General features: G+C 36.0%; 1 protein-coding gene across 3 annotated transcripts in view; it reads left to right on the forward strand.

The window, feature by feature from the left end:
• The window catches only part of SVOPL (SVOP like), a 64,472-nt gene that overhangs the window by 42,389 nt on the left and 6,665 nt on the right, over positions 1-15,418 (forward strand). For 2 of the 3 annotated variants that reach the window (XM_051961780.1, XM_051961782.1), the window contains one exon: positions 8,469-15,407. In XM_051961780.1, the coding sequence (XP_051817740.1) occupies positions 8,469-8,687 (219 nt within the window). In that variant the 3' untranslated portion in view covers positions 8,688-15,407. Of the gene's footprint in view, positions 1-8,468; positions 15,408-15,418 lie in introns of those variants that run through there. The other variant, XM_051961781.1, reaches the window with a different exon arrangement.

Genomic DNA, 15,418 nt, shown 5'->3' on the forward strand with positions numbered 1-15,418 from the left:
TACCTTAGTATAGCACCTTCCAAAAACTATAAATAAATAAGGGTGGGAGGGAATAAAACAAGGTAGGGTATAGAAGGGTGTGTAAATTTATGGTACTGGTACAAGGAACACAGATTAATGGGAAAGGGATAAAGAAAAAAGGAAGGAAAAGGTGTGAAAAGAAATAAGGGAGGGATGCATGGATGGAGGGAGGTTAAATAATAGCCAGATGAGTTAAGGAATAGAATTAAATTAGAAGAGTTAGCAGGAACAGGAAATAAGAGATGAACACAAACATTATAATAAGGATCAGAAGTAGAATATATTAGAAAAAAAAGGGCTAGTAATCATTGATCTTGGACAAAGTCAAATTTAAAAGATTCAATAAAGAGAAATCTACATGTCTACATATGTGTAAATGCATGTGTATATGTCAACATGTAGGCATCTAGTATAAATATATGTATTTATATTGTATGTGTATATATACATACATACACATATATTCATACATACACATAAATACCCATACACACACACAGAATTGTCTTTTTGTCATTTTGTCCATTATGTTTTAGCCCCTGGAATCTTGGGAATCTGGCTTCCTAATAGTCCTCTTAATCATCACCATTGACCTTGACTTCAGAAATATTCGGAAGCTTCAGATAATGCTGTTACCTTAGCGTGGCCAAAACTAAAACTTTCCCTTCATCTATTCTAACATTTAGCAAAATCTAATGAATTGCCATCTCTAGGGAGTAGTGTGGTATAATGAAAAGAGCACTGAACTTCAGTCTGAAAATCTGGGCTCAAGTCCTGACTTAAACTATCTATGTGTTTTTGGTCAAGTCTTTGGGCAACCTTTCTGCCTCAGGTTTCTTTTCTGTGAAAAAAAAAAGGAGCTAGATTTGAGAACAACTAGAGTCATTGTGGATAGAACCCTGTAGTGGAAATTAGACTAGACTTTGAATTTGGCTTTGGTCACTTACTAATTGTGTGGTCCAGGGCAGTCTCTAGGCAATTTCTTTGTGCCTCAGTTTCCTCATTTGTAAAATAAGAGGGTTAAAAGTGAGGGCCTTCTAAGTTTTCTGACAGCCGTAAATTTAACTATATTTTTATCTTAACTTATCTTTATAAAAGATAAAATATCTTTTATCTTAACATGTCTTTTTTTTTTTTTTTTAAACTGGTTAATGATTTGGTTTTTCATTATCAATTCCTACTTTTCTTCCCTAGAATGATTTGTTTATATGGTTAGAATATCATTATTGGGAACATCCCTTCCCTCTTGAGTTGTCTTTCCCTATATAATTTAAGCTAATGGGCTACTACTTCTTCCTCTGAAACTCTGTTCTGTCCGATAGGGGCATGACACCTTAGGATTTAGAGCAGTAACCTCTAAGGTCCCTTTAAATTCTGATCACATTGGTCTATCCCCTTCCTTATCTATCATAAACTCTGAGACAAGAACATTGCCATTCATTCTAGATATTACTTAAAAAAATTTTTTTTTCTGGTTATACATATATTAATTTTTTAAATACACATTTCTTTATGAATCATGTTGGGAGAGAAAAATCAGAATAAAAGGGAAAAAACCACAGGAGAGAATGTTTTTAAAATTTAGCATTGTTTTGGAAAAAACAATGAGAACAGAGTGGAAGTTACCAAGATGCAAATTTAGTGCTGATGCAAGAAAGACTTCTTAACAATCGGAACAGTCCCCATATATTGTCTGATGTTGTGAGTCAAGCCTCCCCACGCTCATACTACACCCACCAGAACTCTCAAATAGTTTGAATTAACATTATCCTCTGGAAGACTAATTTGGGACTCAGCTATGGGCCTTTTGGGGTAGAGTTGGTATAGACAGTTGGTATAGGCAGTTAAAGGATTCTGGACAGGAGCTCCTCAGGCCCTAAGGAATTTCTTTGCAAATAGCTTTTAATTTCCTTGCAAGCCAACTATTTTTAGCTTTATTGTGAGTTGTTTTTTTCACTGCCTGGTGAAATGTTTTAGCCTGGGAATTATTTAATATTTTTATATTTTAAAATTTGTATCTTACAAATTTTAGACTTTGAATGATCCATCCAAGCAAATATGGAGCCACAAATGGGATGCCATTCATATCACTTAGCTATTTCATACACATATATATGTATGTTTGTGTAAACATATATACATATTCATATAATCCTGAACTACATAATGATTTGTGGGACAACTAGGACTTCCACTAAATTGACATTTATATTTTGCTCAGCTACTTATGTAGATACCAGGAAGAAGAAAGGAAACAAGCATTTATTGAGCACCTACTATGTGCCAGACAGCCAGATGGTTCAGTGATTAGTGTGCTGAGCCAAGAATCAGGAAAACCCGAATTCAAATTCAGTCTCAGACACTTAACTAGCTGTGTGAACTAAGGCAAAGTCACTTAACTCTAACCTGTTTGCCTTAATCCACTGGAGAAAGAAATGGCAAACCATTCCAGTTTCTTTGCTAAGAAACCCCCATTTTTCATTTGAGGAAACTGAGACAAACAGAAGTTAAATGATTTTCCTAGAGTCAAATAGCTAGTAAGGAGTTGAGGCTGAATTTGAACCCAGGCCTTTCTGACTCCAGGCCCAGTGCTCTGTCCAATGCACCACTTTAGTTAACAGATAAATAACTGTTGCTGAAGGAAACTAATCCAATTTCTGAGTAAGAATACTGTCTTATAATTGTGTTGCTTCATAATTTACTTTCATATACTATGTCTCTAGTAATGATTCTCATAACTCTTGAATATGCTAACTCTTTAACATGTTCTTCAGAAACTGATTATCAGGTTTTTCAGGTAATGTTACTCATTTAACCACAATTTGTGTGCAAAATGCTGCTCTTTCCTTATATTGACACTTACTAAAAGGACAAACATAGAAGAAACACAGAAGGAAATCAAGTCTTTAGATAAAAGGGCTTGAGGAGAAACACACATATAGAGAAGCAGGGAGCTTCCTTAGCTGATGGTAAAGGTAGTTATAAAACATTTTTTCCACCAGCTAGTTTACATATAGCTATTTTTAGAATTTTGAAGTTTATAACTAGGGAAATGGAGTCAAAGAACCACTTTGGAACTACAAAACAAATGTAATTGGACTATTTGTGAATAATATGACAGGAATATGGATTTGGGGTTTCTTAGTGTTAAGTTATAAGTATATTGCAGCACATAAGTAATGAGTAAGAAGTGGGAAAATGAATAAAGAGACAGATGTTAGAAGCGGCATACAGAAGCTGATGTGGCCAAAAAACCTGGAAGCAGAGAAATGAAAGGGAGACAGAAGAAAATAGCAGATACTTTGAGCCAAAATCAGCTGATTAAAGATGGGCAGCCTTTTGCAGTTAATACAGGGAGTTGTTCTGAGTGAAGGAAAACTCTGATCCTGAGAACTGAATGAAGGAAGCAGAATTATGTCTTTTCAAGGTTGAGAAAAGGCTTGTCTTGATAAAAAGCATTAACAGCTTGAAAAAAAGAGGTTTGCCTGTTTTACACTACTTCTGCGTCTTGAGAAAAGATCTGAATTTTTATAGGTATCAGGCTTAAGGGAACTGATTTTCGCTGAAGAAATTTATAACCGCTAAGGGAATATACCCAGAAGACTGAACATCTAAGGTTTAATGTTCTAAAGTAGCAGAGAAGTGTTTTTGTCCCACAGGTAAATGGAGAGGCTCAATAGGGAGGAATATATTCAAGCAATAGGTGTCATGTTTCCCAAAAAGATTAAGAATATTCAGACCTGGAATCCAGGACTATAAGTGCATGGGGTTTCCTATTCATGGCTCACTGCTAGGTTTCTCATTGTGCTCCCTCCCCCCAAACACCCCAAAACAAAATACATTGGTGGGTGAGAATGATCCAGGATTTATATTATGATTATTCTTACTTTGTTCCTTTTTCTTTAGTAAATGTCTCATGATGTATAGTTTTTTAAAGGAAACACACTAATGGGGGCTCAGGAGTTTTAACTGTTGGTAGATCCTTGTCTCTGCTCATACCAGAATTACCCTCAGGATTCTGAGAGTGAATTGTAACTTATTGGGGAAACTAATCAGTCAGTGTAGATGCAGTTTGGAGTAAAGTCACCCCAGTCTTATGAAACCTAAAGAGAACTGGGAGTCACTGTAACACCCAAATTACAAAATCAAAACAAATATATCCTAATTAGCTCTATACATTTCTGTAACTTTTCCCAAGAAAGTATAAATTTGTCATCATTGGTAATAATCCTTTATGCCACATAAGGATTTGTGGAAAGAATTTGAGAAGCTGGATGTGGGGATGGAGATAATTGTGTAAAAGCATAAGGTTTGTTTGCAGAGGGAATAGGAAATAGGAACAATGGGCAGAAATTGCAAAGCAATAAATTCAGATTTGAAGTGGGGAAAAAACTTTCTAACAATTAGATTTGCAAAAGTAAAATGGGCTACCTTGGGAGGTACTAAGTTCTACTAGCTGTCTTCAATAAAGGCTCAATAATCACTTATTCATTATGCTGTAGTGGGGAATTATTTTTCTGGACATGGGCTGAATTAACACTGTCATTGTGGTTATTTCAAACTCTGAAATGTTGTTATACACACACACACACACACACACACACACACACACACACACACATACATCCCCCCCTGCCCTTAGATAAATGATGGAAGGAGTATGGAAAAGCTTAAGGCTAACCAAAACATGTAAATCTGAACGAGATTATCTCTTGGGATTCAAGATGGAAAGAGAAATGATAGGCTAAAATAGGATCAGCGGTACATGAGGAATTGGGAAATATATCCATGAAATAATGTAATCTCTCCTCTTTTCTCTGAAGAACTTGGAGCTGGCCAGCAAGGAATAGAGAAAGGGAGAGAATGTCTCCCTCTCCCTAAGTATTTGCTTTATCAGGACAATGTATAAACATTAGAAGAGAAGTTTCTTTAAGGGTGTCCCCTAAGTTATTGGCTAGGCAGGGATTGGGAAGGGAGAATGTTTTTCTCATTGTGCCAGAACAAAATACAATATAATATGGCATCTCTGATGGCAGGCAAAAATAGAACAAAAACCACCATTCTATTTTCAGAAAAATCTATTTGTAAATTATCCCATATTAATGTTAACTTACAGAATAATGCAATTGCTTACCTTCATTTTTTTTTTTCTTTCACTAGACAGTAGGAGGCAGTATGAGGAAAATCCATTGGCTTTAGATTCTGAAGCAGTGTTCAAATCCAGGTTTACTTATTACTTTCATAACTATGGACAAATAACTGGCTTTTTCTTTCTGGACCTGTTTCCTTGCTGGTACAGTGACAGGCTTGGATCAGATGACTTCTAAGGCCCTTTTCAATCTGCAACTTATCTTAACACCACCTGAAATTTCTTTGACCCCTAATTTTTCTTTACTCCTTCTTACTCTCATCCTTTTAAATATAATGGGAGATCATATTTAAAGAAATTTCTTAATGGCCTTTTCTCCCTTTTTTTGTGGAAGTAATTCTATCTTTGAATGTATCCATTTTGTAAACTGGATTTTTAAAAAAAATTCTTTGAAGTGGATATGATTTGGGAGATGAAATCTATTGATTTGAATGGTGGTTAGTGACATAATTTCCTCATTCTTCCTATATGTCACTCTTCTTTTGAGATAATCCCAAGATAATGGTTTCATACTTATGTCCTATAAATAATATCCTACAAACTTTTTTTTTTTTAATGTTTCAGGGATGTATGGTTCTGTGCAATCTAGTATCTATATCATCTAGTGATAAAGTTCTGAGGGTTTACATGCATCTTCTTACATAGGGATGTAGCTTTAATTCCTTCTCACTTATGTTTAACATTTTATAATTTTCTTGAGTCTTGTGTTTGAATGTCAAGCTTTGTGTTCAGTTCTGATCTTTTCATTTAGAATGCTAGGTTATTCTTGGCCTTGCAGAATGTCATAATCCAAGCCTTCTGTTTCTTTATAGTGGCAGCTACTAAATCTGATATGAAAATGACTGAGGCTCTATGGTATTTGAATTATTTCTTTGTGGCTGTTTGCATTTTCTCTTTGATCTGAGTTCTGGAATTGAGCTATAACATTACTGAAAATATTCCTTGGGGAATTTTTTTTTTAAAGAGGTGACTGGATTCTTCTAATTTCTATCTTGCCCTCTGGTTCTTAAAATTTTTGACATTTCTTTAATTTTTAAAAGTGTCTTTTTTTTGTGCATGGCTCCCACATAGTTCAGTGATTCTTAAAATTCTCTTTAATCTATTTTCCAGTTCAGTGGTTTTCCAGAGATATTTCACAATTGTTATTTTTTCAATCTTTTGAACTTAAAAAAAGTCTCATGGAATTAAGATGCGACCAATTCTGATTTTTAAAAGCATTTTTTGTCTTTTTTGCCATTTGGCCAATTCTAATTTTTTCTTTCCCTCAGCATTTTTGGTGCCTTTCTTTACATGCTATAAATTCTATTTACAGTATTTCCTTGCATAGCATCCTCCCTTCTCAATTTATTCTCTACACTTCTTGATTTTAAAAATTGCTTTCTCAAACTTGGGAATTGTTAGGCTTGCATCCAAATCTCATTTGAGGTTTTGCTTATAGATGTCATTGTCATCCGAGTTTATGTCTTGAATTTCTCTGTCACTATAGCAATTTTCTGTGGTCAGGTTCTTTCCACCCCTCATTTTCCCAGGCTACTTTTTGACTTCTGGGATAGGTTCTGCTCATCTCTGGAGGAAGATGGCTGGCCTAAATTTTTCCTCTTTTATATACTATTTTCACAGCAAAATGTGACCAGATAAGTCTGTTTATGTGAATGTATATGGTTTATGGTTAAGTTTCTGCTGGAATCAGTTATAAAACCTCCCAGTAGGTTCACTATAAGTTCAAAGAGAGAACTGGCGGATCATGTGTAACACCAAGGGTTAGAAATTACTTTTGGTTCCGAACCACAGAATTGTAGTTCTAGAACTAGTTTCTTGCTTCTTATACAAGTTGACAGGAGCCCTGCTCCACAATAACCACCTCTCCCCCGTGGAATTGTGTACAATTTGGAGCTGCCAGATGGCACCCATTCGTGCTTCTGGTGTGTAGTGTGGAGATCCCTGGGGTTCTTTCTGCCCAGATGTTCCGTGTCATCATCCTTGGATGCTGGATTGCTCCCCACAGAGTTACTGTTTCTACCTATTACCCGCTGTTCTGCTTGTACTGTAATCCGGGCCTGTCCCTACCCCAGCATCAACAGAGCTATGTATTTTCCTAAGCTGATTGGGGTAGCAAAAACTATTCAATATATCTAGGCTTTCCTGAGCAGAATTCAGTCTGAGAGGTCATCCTGAAGGAATTTGTTAATCAGCAAGGCAAAATCTCTTATCTTGTGTTCTGCTACCTCAACTGCTGTGTGGTGGTAAATGGAAGATGGACTAGCTCTGGTGAAGAATATTTCTAAGAGTCCAATTTTCACCAATTTTCCACCAAAACTTAGAACTTCCCTCAATGTAAATATTCTGTGTAGAAATAACTTATATGATTATCATTAACATGTACAAATGATATATTCCTCCCCTTCTCAAGAGATGGGGGAGGGGCAAGTAGAGAATTTGGAGCTTAAAATTTTAAAAAATCTCAGCAATAGAACACTAGAAAATTAAAGAAAAAAATGATAAGCAATATTCCAAAAAAAGGGATCCGTAAGCTATGAGATTTCAGGCAAATCCTAGTTTCTAAATCTGTAAAGTGAGGAATTCAGTCTGGTCCTGGACAGTCTGATCATGACTCTAATTCTCTATGACAAATTACCCTTTCCCACATCCAAAAGATAGAGAAAACAAGGAGCTACTGTTGAGAAAAAGATTGATGGAGGAAGGGGCAGGGAGAAAGCATTTATTAAAATACACCCCCCCCCCCCCCCCCCCCGTGCCAGGCCCTGGCTAAGGAGCTTATGTAATCATTTTATTGGATCCTTACATAGTCATGCTAAGATTTTGAAATTCCTCATCTGCATGCTTGCAGCAAGAATCAGTGAGAGTTGTACTGAAAACAGTTTGTGGTACAGAGTCCCATTCTGACACTTAAGTCAGCCCAGAGTCTATAAAAATGAAAGGGTACCTGTGATACTTAACACTATGTCACAAGCAGCTTGTGCTAGAAATGCCTTGAAAATTGTAAAGAGTCACAGGTGTAAACATGTAGAGCATGTAAGTGATTAGGATGCAGGGCTGGAAAGGATCTTAGAGACATTTAGAATAAACTTCCATTTATTTCAGTTAAGAAAACAGATAAAGGGAGATGAAATAATTTGTACAAAGCCTGAAATCTAAATCATTCAAGTTCTTTGACTTTAAGTCTTTCAGATAGCGAACATGGCTTTGGTATTACCAAAACCATTAATTGCTTTTCTGGCACTCATTTGCCCATAGAGATGCTGGACTCCCATTGACTTATTTTCTTTGCCGCTTGCAGGTACTCATGAGTGCATCCTTCTTGGGAGCTTTGTGTCTGTTCTCATCAGTCTGTGTTGTGTGCGCCATTTCTGCATTCACACTTCCCATTGAGACTAAAGGACGGGCCCTACAGGTAGGTGACACTGCTAAACCGTTTAGTACTTCACACTACCACTTATTTCCTTTGCCTTCAGATGCTCTTGCTCTAGGGAAAAAGACTAGTAAATGTTTAAAGTAATATGAATTGAATTACAATGCGGACAGTACCCTTTAAGGGAAAGCGTTGAAGACTCGTTATTTGATATACATCTAAACACATTACACATAAATCCTAATCTGATGCCTCAACATGGCAGAAAAGTGGGCCATGAAGCTTAGGCCAACAGAATACCAACTCTGTCAAATTTCTCCAAGCTATAAAAAAAAGTCTTGATATTTTAAATATATATCTATAAAATATCCTTATACTTCATATAAAGCTTTTTAAATTATATTTTAATCTATATAATTCCAATGCACACACTGGAGTGCACTCACCAAGATCCTACTTTTAATGCCTTATGTTGTAGAGATCCTGGTTCTTAGATGTGTCAGCAGTATAGGCTCTGGCAGCTTCTGCACCATGCTAGAAAGGCTTTTGAGTCCAAGTCCAGCCTTTGGTTGTCTGTTCTCTTGCACTTTGGAGTAACTTATTACCAGGCTGACCGAGCAGTACTTTGTAAAATTGATGACAATGTGTAAAGGGAGGTATTTTATGGGTTTCATTTAAGGAGTTAAAATGATGTCTCATCCACATCAATGAAATCATGGCTCCTTTGTGCTATGAAACATTGAGGAACATAAAAACACAAAACTAAATCACTACCAATGTGACAATTTTTATAATTCAAATTCGGGTCCTTTGAACTCTCATGGCCATCTCCACTTAAGATGTGTTGATATACTGGCTAAATTGTCTGGGAAGGGAAGGAAAACTAGGTATTGGTGAGGATAGAACATGACAAATAAGAGAGACAATGTCATAAAAAAACCTTCTGGAATGTAGGGGATCAGAAAGGGCTTGGTTGCTGAAAAGAGCAGCAACAAAGTTGAGAATTCCTCAAAGACCCAGAGGAATTGGTGTGGGAATCTGTCCTTTGTGCAGTTGGGAAGCGGGAGTGGCTTCCCAAGTTCTGAGGCAATGGCATGGTGGAAAAGTCAAGAATGATTTTGAGTTGACCTGAGAGAAGGTAAATCATTTAAACTCAAGACTTAGTTTAATATTTTCATTGACCAGAGGAGAGCAATTTTGTGTGTAGCTTTAAAGCAGCAATGAATTAGAATAATCAAAGAAGTTCTGTTTGGTGTACCCTAAATAATAAAGAACAGATTTTTCCAAGCCTATCTGGCTGGATTTTTCCTCTTGTCCAACTATAAAGGTCCCTTTGTAGTTTTGTTCTTTCCTAGTCTCCCATCTTGGTAGAAATCTTACTAAGTGCTCAAGACTGATTAGAACATAGCAGTTATTTGTATTTTAAGATTTTTGTACATTTTATTGCTTCATAAGCTCAGCAATGATTCCTAAACATTCTCATCTCATTGAAAAAATGTTTTCCTTCTAACACTGGACTCAACTTCTCTTGTTTTTAATTTGGCCCCCCTTATTTTCTGGTTACTCTTCTTTGAGGGTTCCCACCCTCCATTTTTGGGGAACAATAAAAGGCAGATGATTTCATTAGTGTTGCTGGAAATGTGAAAATCCACTCCACTAATTCAGAGAGGCAATTTGTCTATAATTTACTGTCTTAAAAAGAGAATTCATCTATGGTCAGATTCCAAAATTAGCCTTATTAGGCCACAATCGTTCACTTAGGTTCTTGGAGCACTGAAATTCAATTTGAAAGTGATAAATCCTCCATTTATTGGCTCCATCTGAGAAATTATTTGTAAAATCAGTAGCTTTTCTGCTTCCTTTAAATGAGTACGTGGGTCAGTGCTACAAAATGGGGGGAAAAATTTAAGTAGTGTAAAAAACAGGACTCATCCTGGGGCATCTTTCTCAAGAGAATATATGTGACCTAAGGAATATGTTAGAACTCAAAATACTATTTTAATCAACAAAGACAGGTTGTCTTTATCTCTTCTTTGTTCATGCAGCTTTGCGGGAGAGTTTGTGATTGTACATTCCACATATGGCCTAGAGGAAAAATAAACCTCTTATTATTAGTTACCAAATCTAACACATTTGGAGATAAAATAAAAGCATTCCTCCTTAATTTTCTTTTAATATTTTCAACAAAGGATCATCCAGTTTTCTTAAAACTCTTCAGTGTTAGGTAATTAATTAAATCTTGAAGTACACTATTTCACTTTGGGATAGACTATAAGATCTTCAGCAAAAATCTGCTCAATTTTCACCCACTATTCTCACAATTCTGCTATGTAGGGCCAATAAAACAAAGGTGATTTTTGTTCCTACATACAGACCTTCTGTTACTTTGACGTAGTTATCAAGTCTCCCATCTGCTACAGATTAAAGTTCAAACTGATCCCCACATGGAATGGCTTTGAGTGCATTCTCTATCCTGAATATGCTTTTTGAAGGTACTCTAGGTTCATAGGTATCTTTTAGAGTATTATGGTACTTATCTCCCTTGCTTTTAGTACTATACTTTTAAAATGACTGTCTTAAATTCCATTAGCTTTTTTGGAACGTCAATACAGAATTTAGTTCACATTCTCCAATTTAAAAAACAACAACAAAAATCCTAAACATTACATTTTCCCAGTAAAATGCCTACTATTTTATTAGTTGGCCCACCCTCCAATTCTGTTGAGATTTATCTTTTCAGTTCCAAATTCTCTCCCTCCTACTTCCATACACCATACTCATCAAGAAGCGCATTACAGATATGAATAGTTAAGTAAAATAATGTATTTATCAATGACCTTTCTAGGCTTTTTTCTTTAAAATATTGTTATTGTATAAATTATTCTCCCTCTGCTTGCTTTACTTTGTAACGGCTCACAGAAATCTTACCATACTTCTTTTGATTATTTCTTATAACACAATAAAATTCCACTAATATTTACACAGCACAACTTGTTCAGTTATTCCCCAATTAGGAGGCATTCCCTTAGTTTCAAAATCTTTGCCATAATGCAGATGCACTTTATTTTCATACATATAGGTCTTTTTTGTTGAATGTCTTTGGCGTAGAGACCAAACATAGTAACAGTATTGCTAGGTCAAAGGGTATACACAATTTAATGGGTTTACAGGAACATTTCCAAACTACTTTTCAGAATGGTCAGGGCCAATCTATAATGTTAACATTGCATTCATGTACCTATCTTCCCACAGGCTCTCTAGTGTATCATTTTCTTTTTGTCAATTCTGACAATCTGATAGGTGTGTAAAGTGGCATTTTAGTGTTGGCTTAAATTTCTCCAATTTACTGGTAATTAATGAATTATTAGTGATGCACATCTTTTCCTCTTTGGCCCCCATTTTAATAGCTTATATTTCTTTCTCTGAAAACTGCCAGCTCAGACATATCCTTTGTCCGTTTTATAAAGTGGAGAATGGCTTATTTTAATTTGACTCATTTTCTAACTATCTCATAAATGAGATTTTTATCAGTAAATTGCTATAAAGAGTATTCTTATTTCCTGTTTTTCCTTCTACTTTTGGCTGCATTGGTATTGTTTGTGCAAAAACAATTTTATGTAATGAAAATTGTCCATTGCTTGTTTTGACCCTTCCTGGCACACATGATGATACTTTTCTTTGATTTGATTCAGTTTATGGATCTTTCTGTACACTTCTCTATTTATCACATTATTTTTTATAGTACATTAATATTCCAATATATTCATATACAATTTGTTTAGCCATTCCCTAGAAAGATTTCAAACTCAGTCCCTTAGCCAGAGTCCACAAGTATTTATTAAATACTTACTATACACAGGGGCATGATACCCATTCTAATACAGAAAAAAAACACGTAAAGAACTATATACACCCAAGATATACACAAAATACATCAAGGGGGCAAATGCAAGACAATGTTAAAGAGAAAGCCAAAAGAAAACTTCTTTCCCTTGGAATTCATACCTCTCATCTATATTTACCTATTTCTGTCAAGGACACAACATCTTCCTGTCACATAAGTTAACACCCTCTACCATCATTCAGTGAGGGCCCAGACTTTGTTGATTTTACCTTCACATCTCTTAACATCATCATCCCTGTAGCCAACATGACCAAGTTCAGCAATGATCCTGCCGCCTCATCTTTCCTTCCCCCAAACCATTCTCTATATATTTTCAATTAAGTGAAGGGAGTCAGAAAAGGATTGAGAAAAGGAAATGGAAACAATGAATTCAGGCCACTTTTTTCTAGGAGTTTGGCTGAGATTTAAATAAATAAGAAGGGAAGGCTTGAAAGAAGCAAAGGAATATATTTAGGCACCAAAGAACCAGAAGGTAGAGATTTAAACCTGAGAGGTGATTGTGAGAGGCTATGGGTTGAAAGAGGTGGTCAAAAGTACAAAATGAGGGGCTAACTTTGGAAGTAGTAAATGGAGGAGGATAATATCAAAGCATTTTTTAGGGGATATCTTAAAGGTTCTCTATTTTATTTTCCCAGGTAGCAAGGTGAGGTTCTGAGTTAAGAAGGAAGAGGAAATGTTATGGAAGGTTTAAGATAGAAACAGATTTGAACGACCTCTGTAAGGAGTAAGACTTAGGATCAAATACCAGGACGAGTAGCCTTGCTACAGAAAAGGCACATTGAGGTTAACAAACTTGTAGTAGTCCCAGTCAACTTGTTTGTATAATTTGTTTCTAGTTCCACTAAGCAACACCTGAGATGAGCAGGAGAGGTGGTAGAAATAATTCAAGATTGGATTTCAGTGTCAGACAGCAAAGATATTTCAGAGATGACAGGGTCTATAAAACTATTTGATTAAGAAATGAGATTAGGAGACTACAGTGGATGGAGGTTCTAATGAGGATAAATAGGTGTAGGACGGATTAGATATTGAGGGACAAGAGCAGGTTGTAATCTCTTAAAATTATTTCAGCATGTGGTACCCGTTAAAGTAGAATTCTTTGAAATGTAGTTTTGTCTTTGTATCCTTAAGCACCTCTTTCTGCATGGTACTTTCAAAATCCTCACTGAATTCCACAATGCACTTGACGGTTCTCACACTAGCCTCATGGATAAAACGTTAACTACATGAGATGAAACTGAATGACAGGACCTAGTCTTTTAAGGAGAGTGCAGATTTCAGCATAGAGATATCCTTTAGAAAAAGCCTTCTAAATGTATTCTTGGTGCTGCTCAATGTTAGCATTTTTATCAATAATTTGGATGAAGGCGTGAATGTCCATCTTATCCCATTTGCAGATGTCTCCAAAGATGAAAGGTAGGAGAAAAGATCTTAGCGCGTCAGAATATTTGGCTAATAAAATTCAATGAAGTTGTAAAAATCACTTTAAAAAAATCAACTTCCAAAGATGAGATTTGAAGAAGTACCTAGACAGAAATTCATCTGAAGATGTTTTGGGCAAGAAGGCAGCAGAAGGTTATCAGAGTACTTAGGCTGGTGTCAAACTCAAATGGAAACAGTGTCATTCAACCATACATAAAGATATCTGCAGGCTACATGTTAACTTAGTTTAAAATGTGTTATTTTGTAGGTTTTAGTGTATTTTAATGTGATTTGGGCAATACATGATGCTGCAGAATGTATGCCTCTCTTTGTCTTAGTCTGTATCAACAGAAGCATAAAATTGGCTAGAGGATAAAAACACAGGATTGCCACTGTATCTGTTCATTTAATTTTATAGCACAAACAGCACCTTATGCTGAAGCATAAAACAAGGTGTGCTTAGCCAAAGTAATTTGAGATTTTGATGGAAGAAATCCAGAACCAGAAGTTGAATCTTGAGGTTCTTGCTGGAAAAGCAAGCAACTATTCTTCTTTTATAGGCTAAGGTCCAAGAGATGGACCTGTTTGGGGCTGTTATTTTGATGACTGACACGCATAATCACTCAATAGATTTAACTGTCCAAAAGGGAAAAAGCATAAGGTAAAGAAGGTCTTTTATCCAAATTACCTTACATAGGCAGAATTAGTCCTTGACTTGGTACATAAAGGGAAAAAATTAGTTATTTTATGAAAGCTTTGTTGATTACATGATGGACAACTAATCTATCCATCAATATGAATCATGGATATTGTAGATGGATGATTTGGAAGCAGGAATGAACAAGAGATAATTAATTGGATGGCCTTTGGAAGACAACAAAGGTCTTTCAATGACCTTAAACTTCCTCTTGAAAAAGCAAGGGCTCCTCTTTCCGACATTAATAAACTCCTAGTGATGGTTTAAGGCTGTGAGTAATGGAAATTCTTGCCCAAAAAGACAAGGAGAACCACAAGGGGGGGGCGCATGAACAGTCTGGAAAATATTACTAACACAGATTGTGCAGAAGTGCTATGAATAATGTCAACCACAAAATGATCCAGAGAGACAGGCCAGTTACATAGCAGAGTTAACCAGTAGACAGTCTATATTTCTCTCTGGCAGCCTCCACAAAGATTCCCAGTATATGAGGTATATGAACTGAAATAAATTTGAGAGGTCACATACAACAAATGCAGAGGGCAAGATGACGGCCAATAATCTGCAACCTCAGAGAGAATATCCATATGAAATAATCTATTGGAATAGTGGATTTTCCAGAACAAGAAAGGTGACTGTCTTTGCTTTGAGAGTTTATATGGAGCATTGCATTCACTTCTGGGTGCCACAAGAAAAACAGAATGTTTAAAATGGGATAATGAGATGAAAAGTCTTGAGATCACACCACAGGAGATTTGGTTGAAGCACCTGAGAATGTTTATAGACTGCTTATTTAAGGTCCATCCCAACTCTAATATTCTGGAACTCTCCACACAGGTACTGTACTTCCTGGAA

The sequence above is a fragment of the Antechinus flavipes genome, chromosome 5 (assembly GCF_016432865.1).
Source record: "Antechinus flavipes isolate AdamAnt ecotype Samford, QLD, Australia chromosome 5, AdamAnt_v2, whole genome shotgun sequence".
NCBI classification, from domain to species: Eukaryota; Metazoa; Chordata; class Mammalia; order Dasyuromorphia; family Dasyuridae; genus Antechinus; species Antechinus flavipes.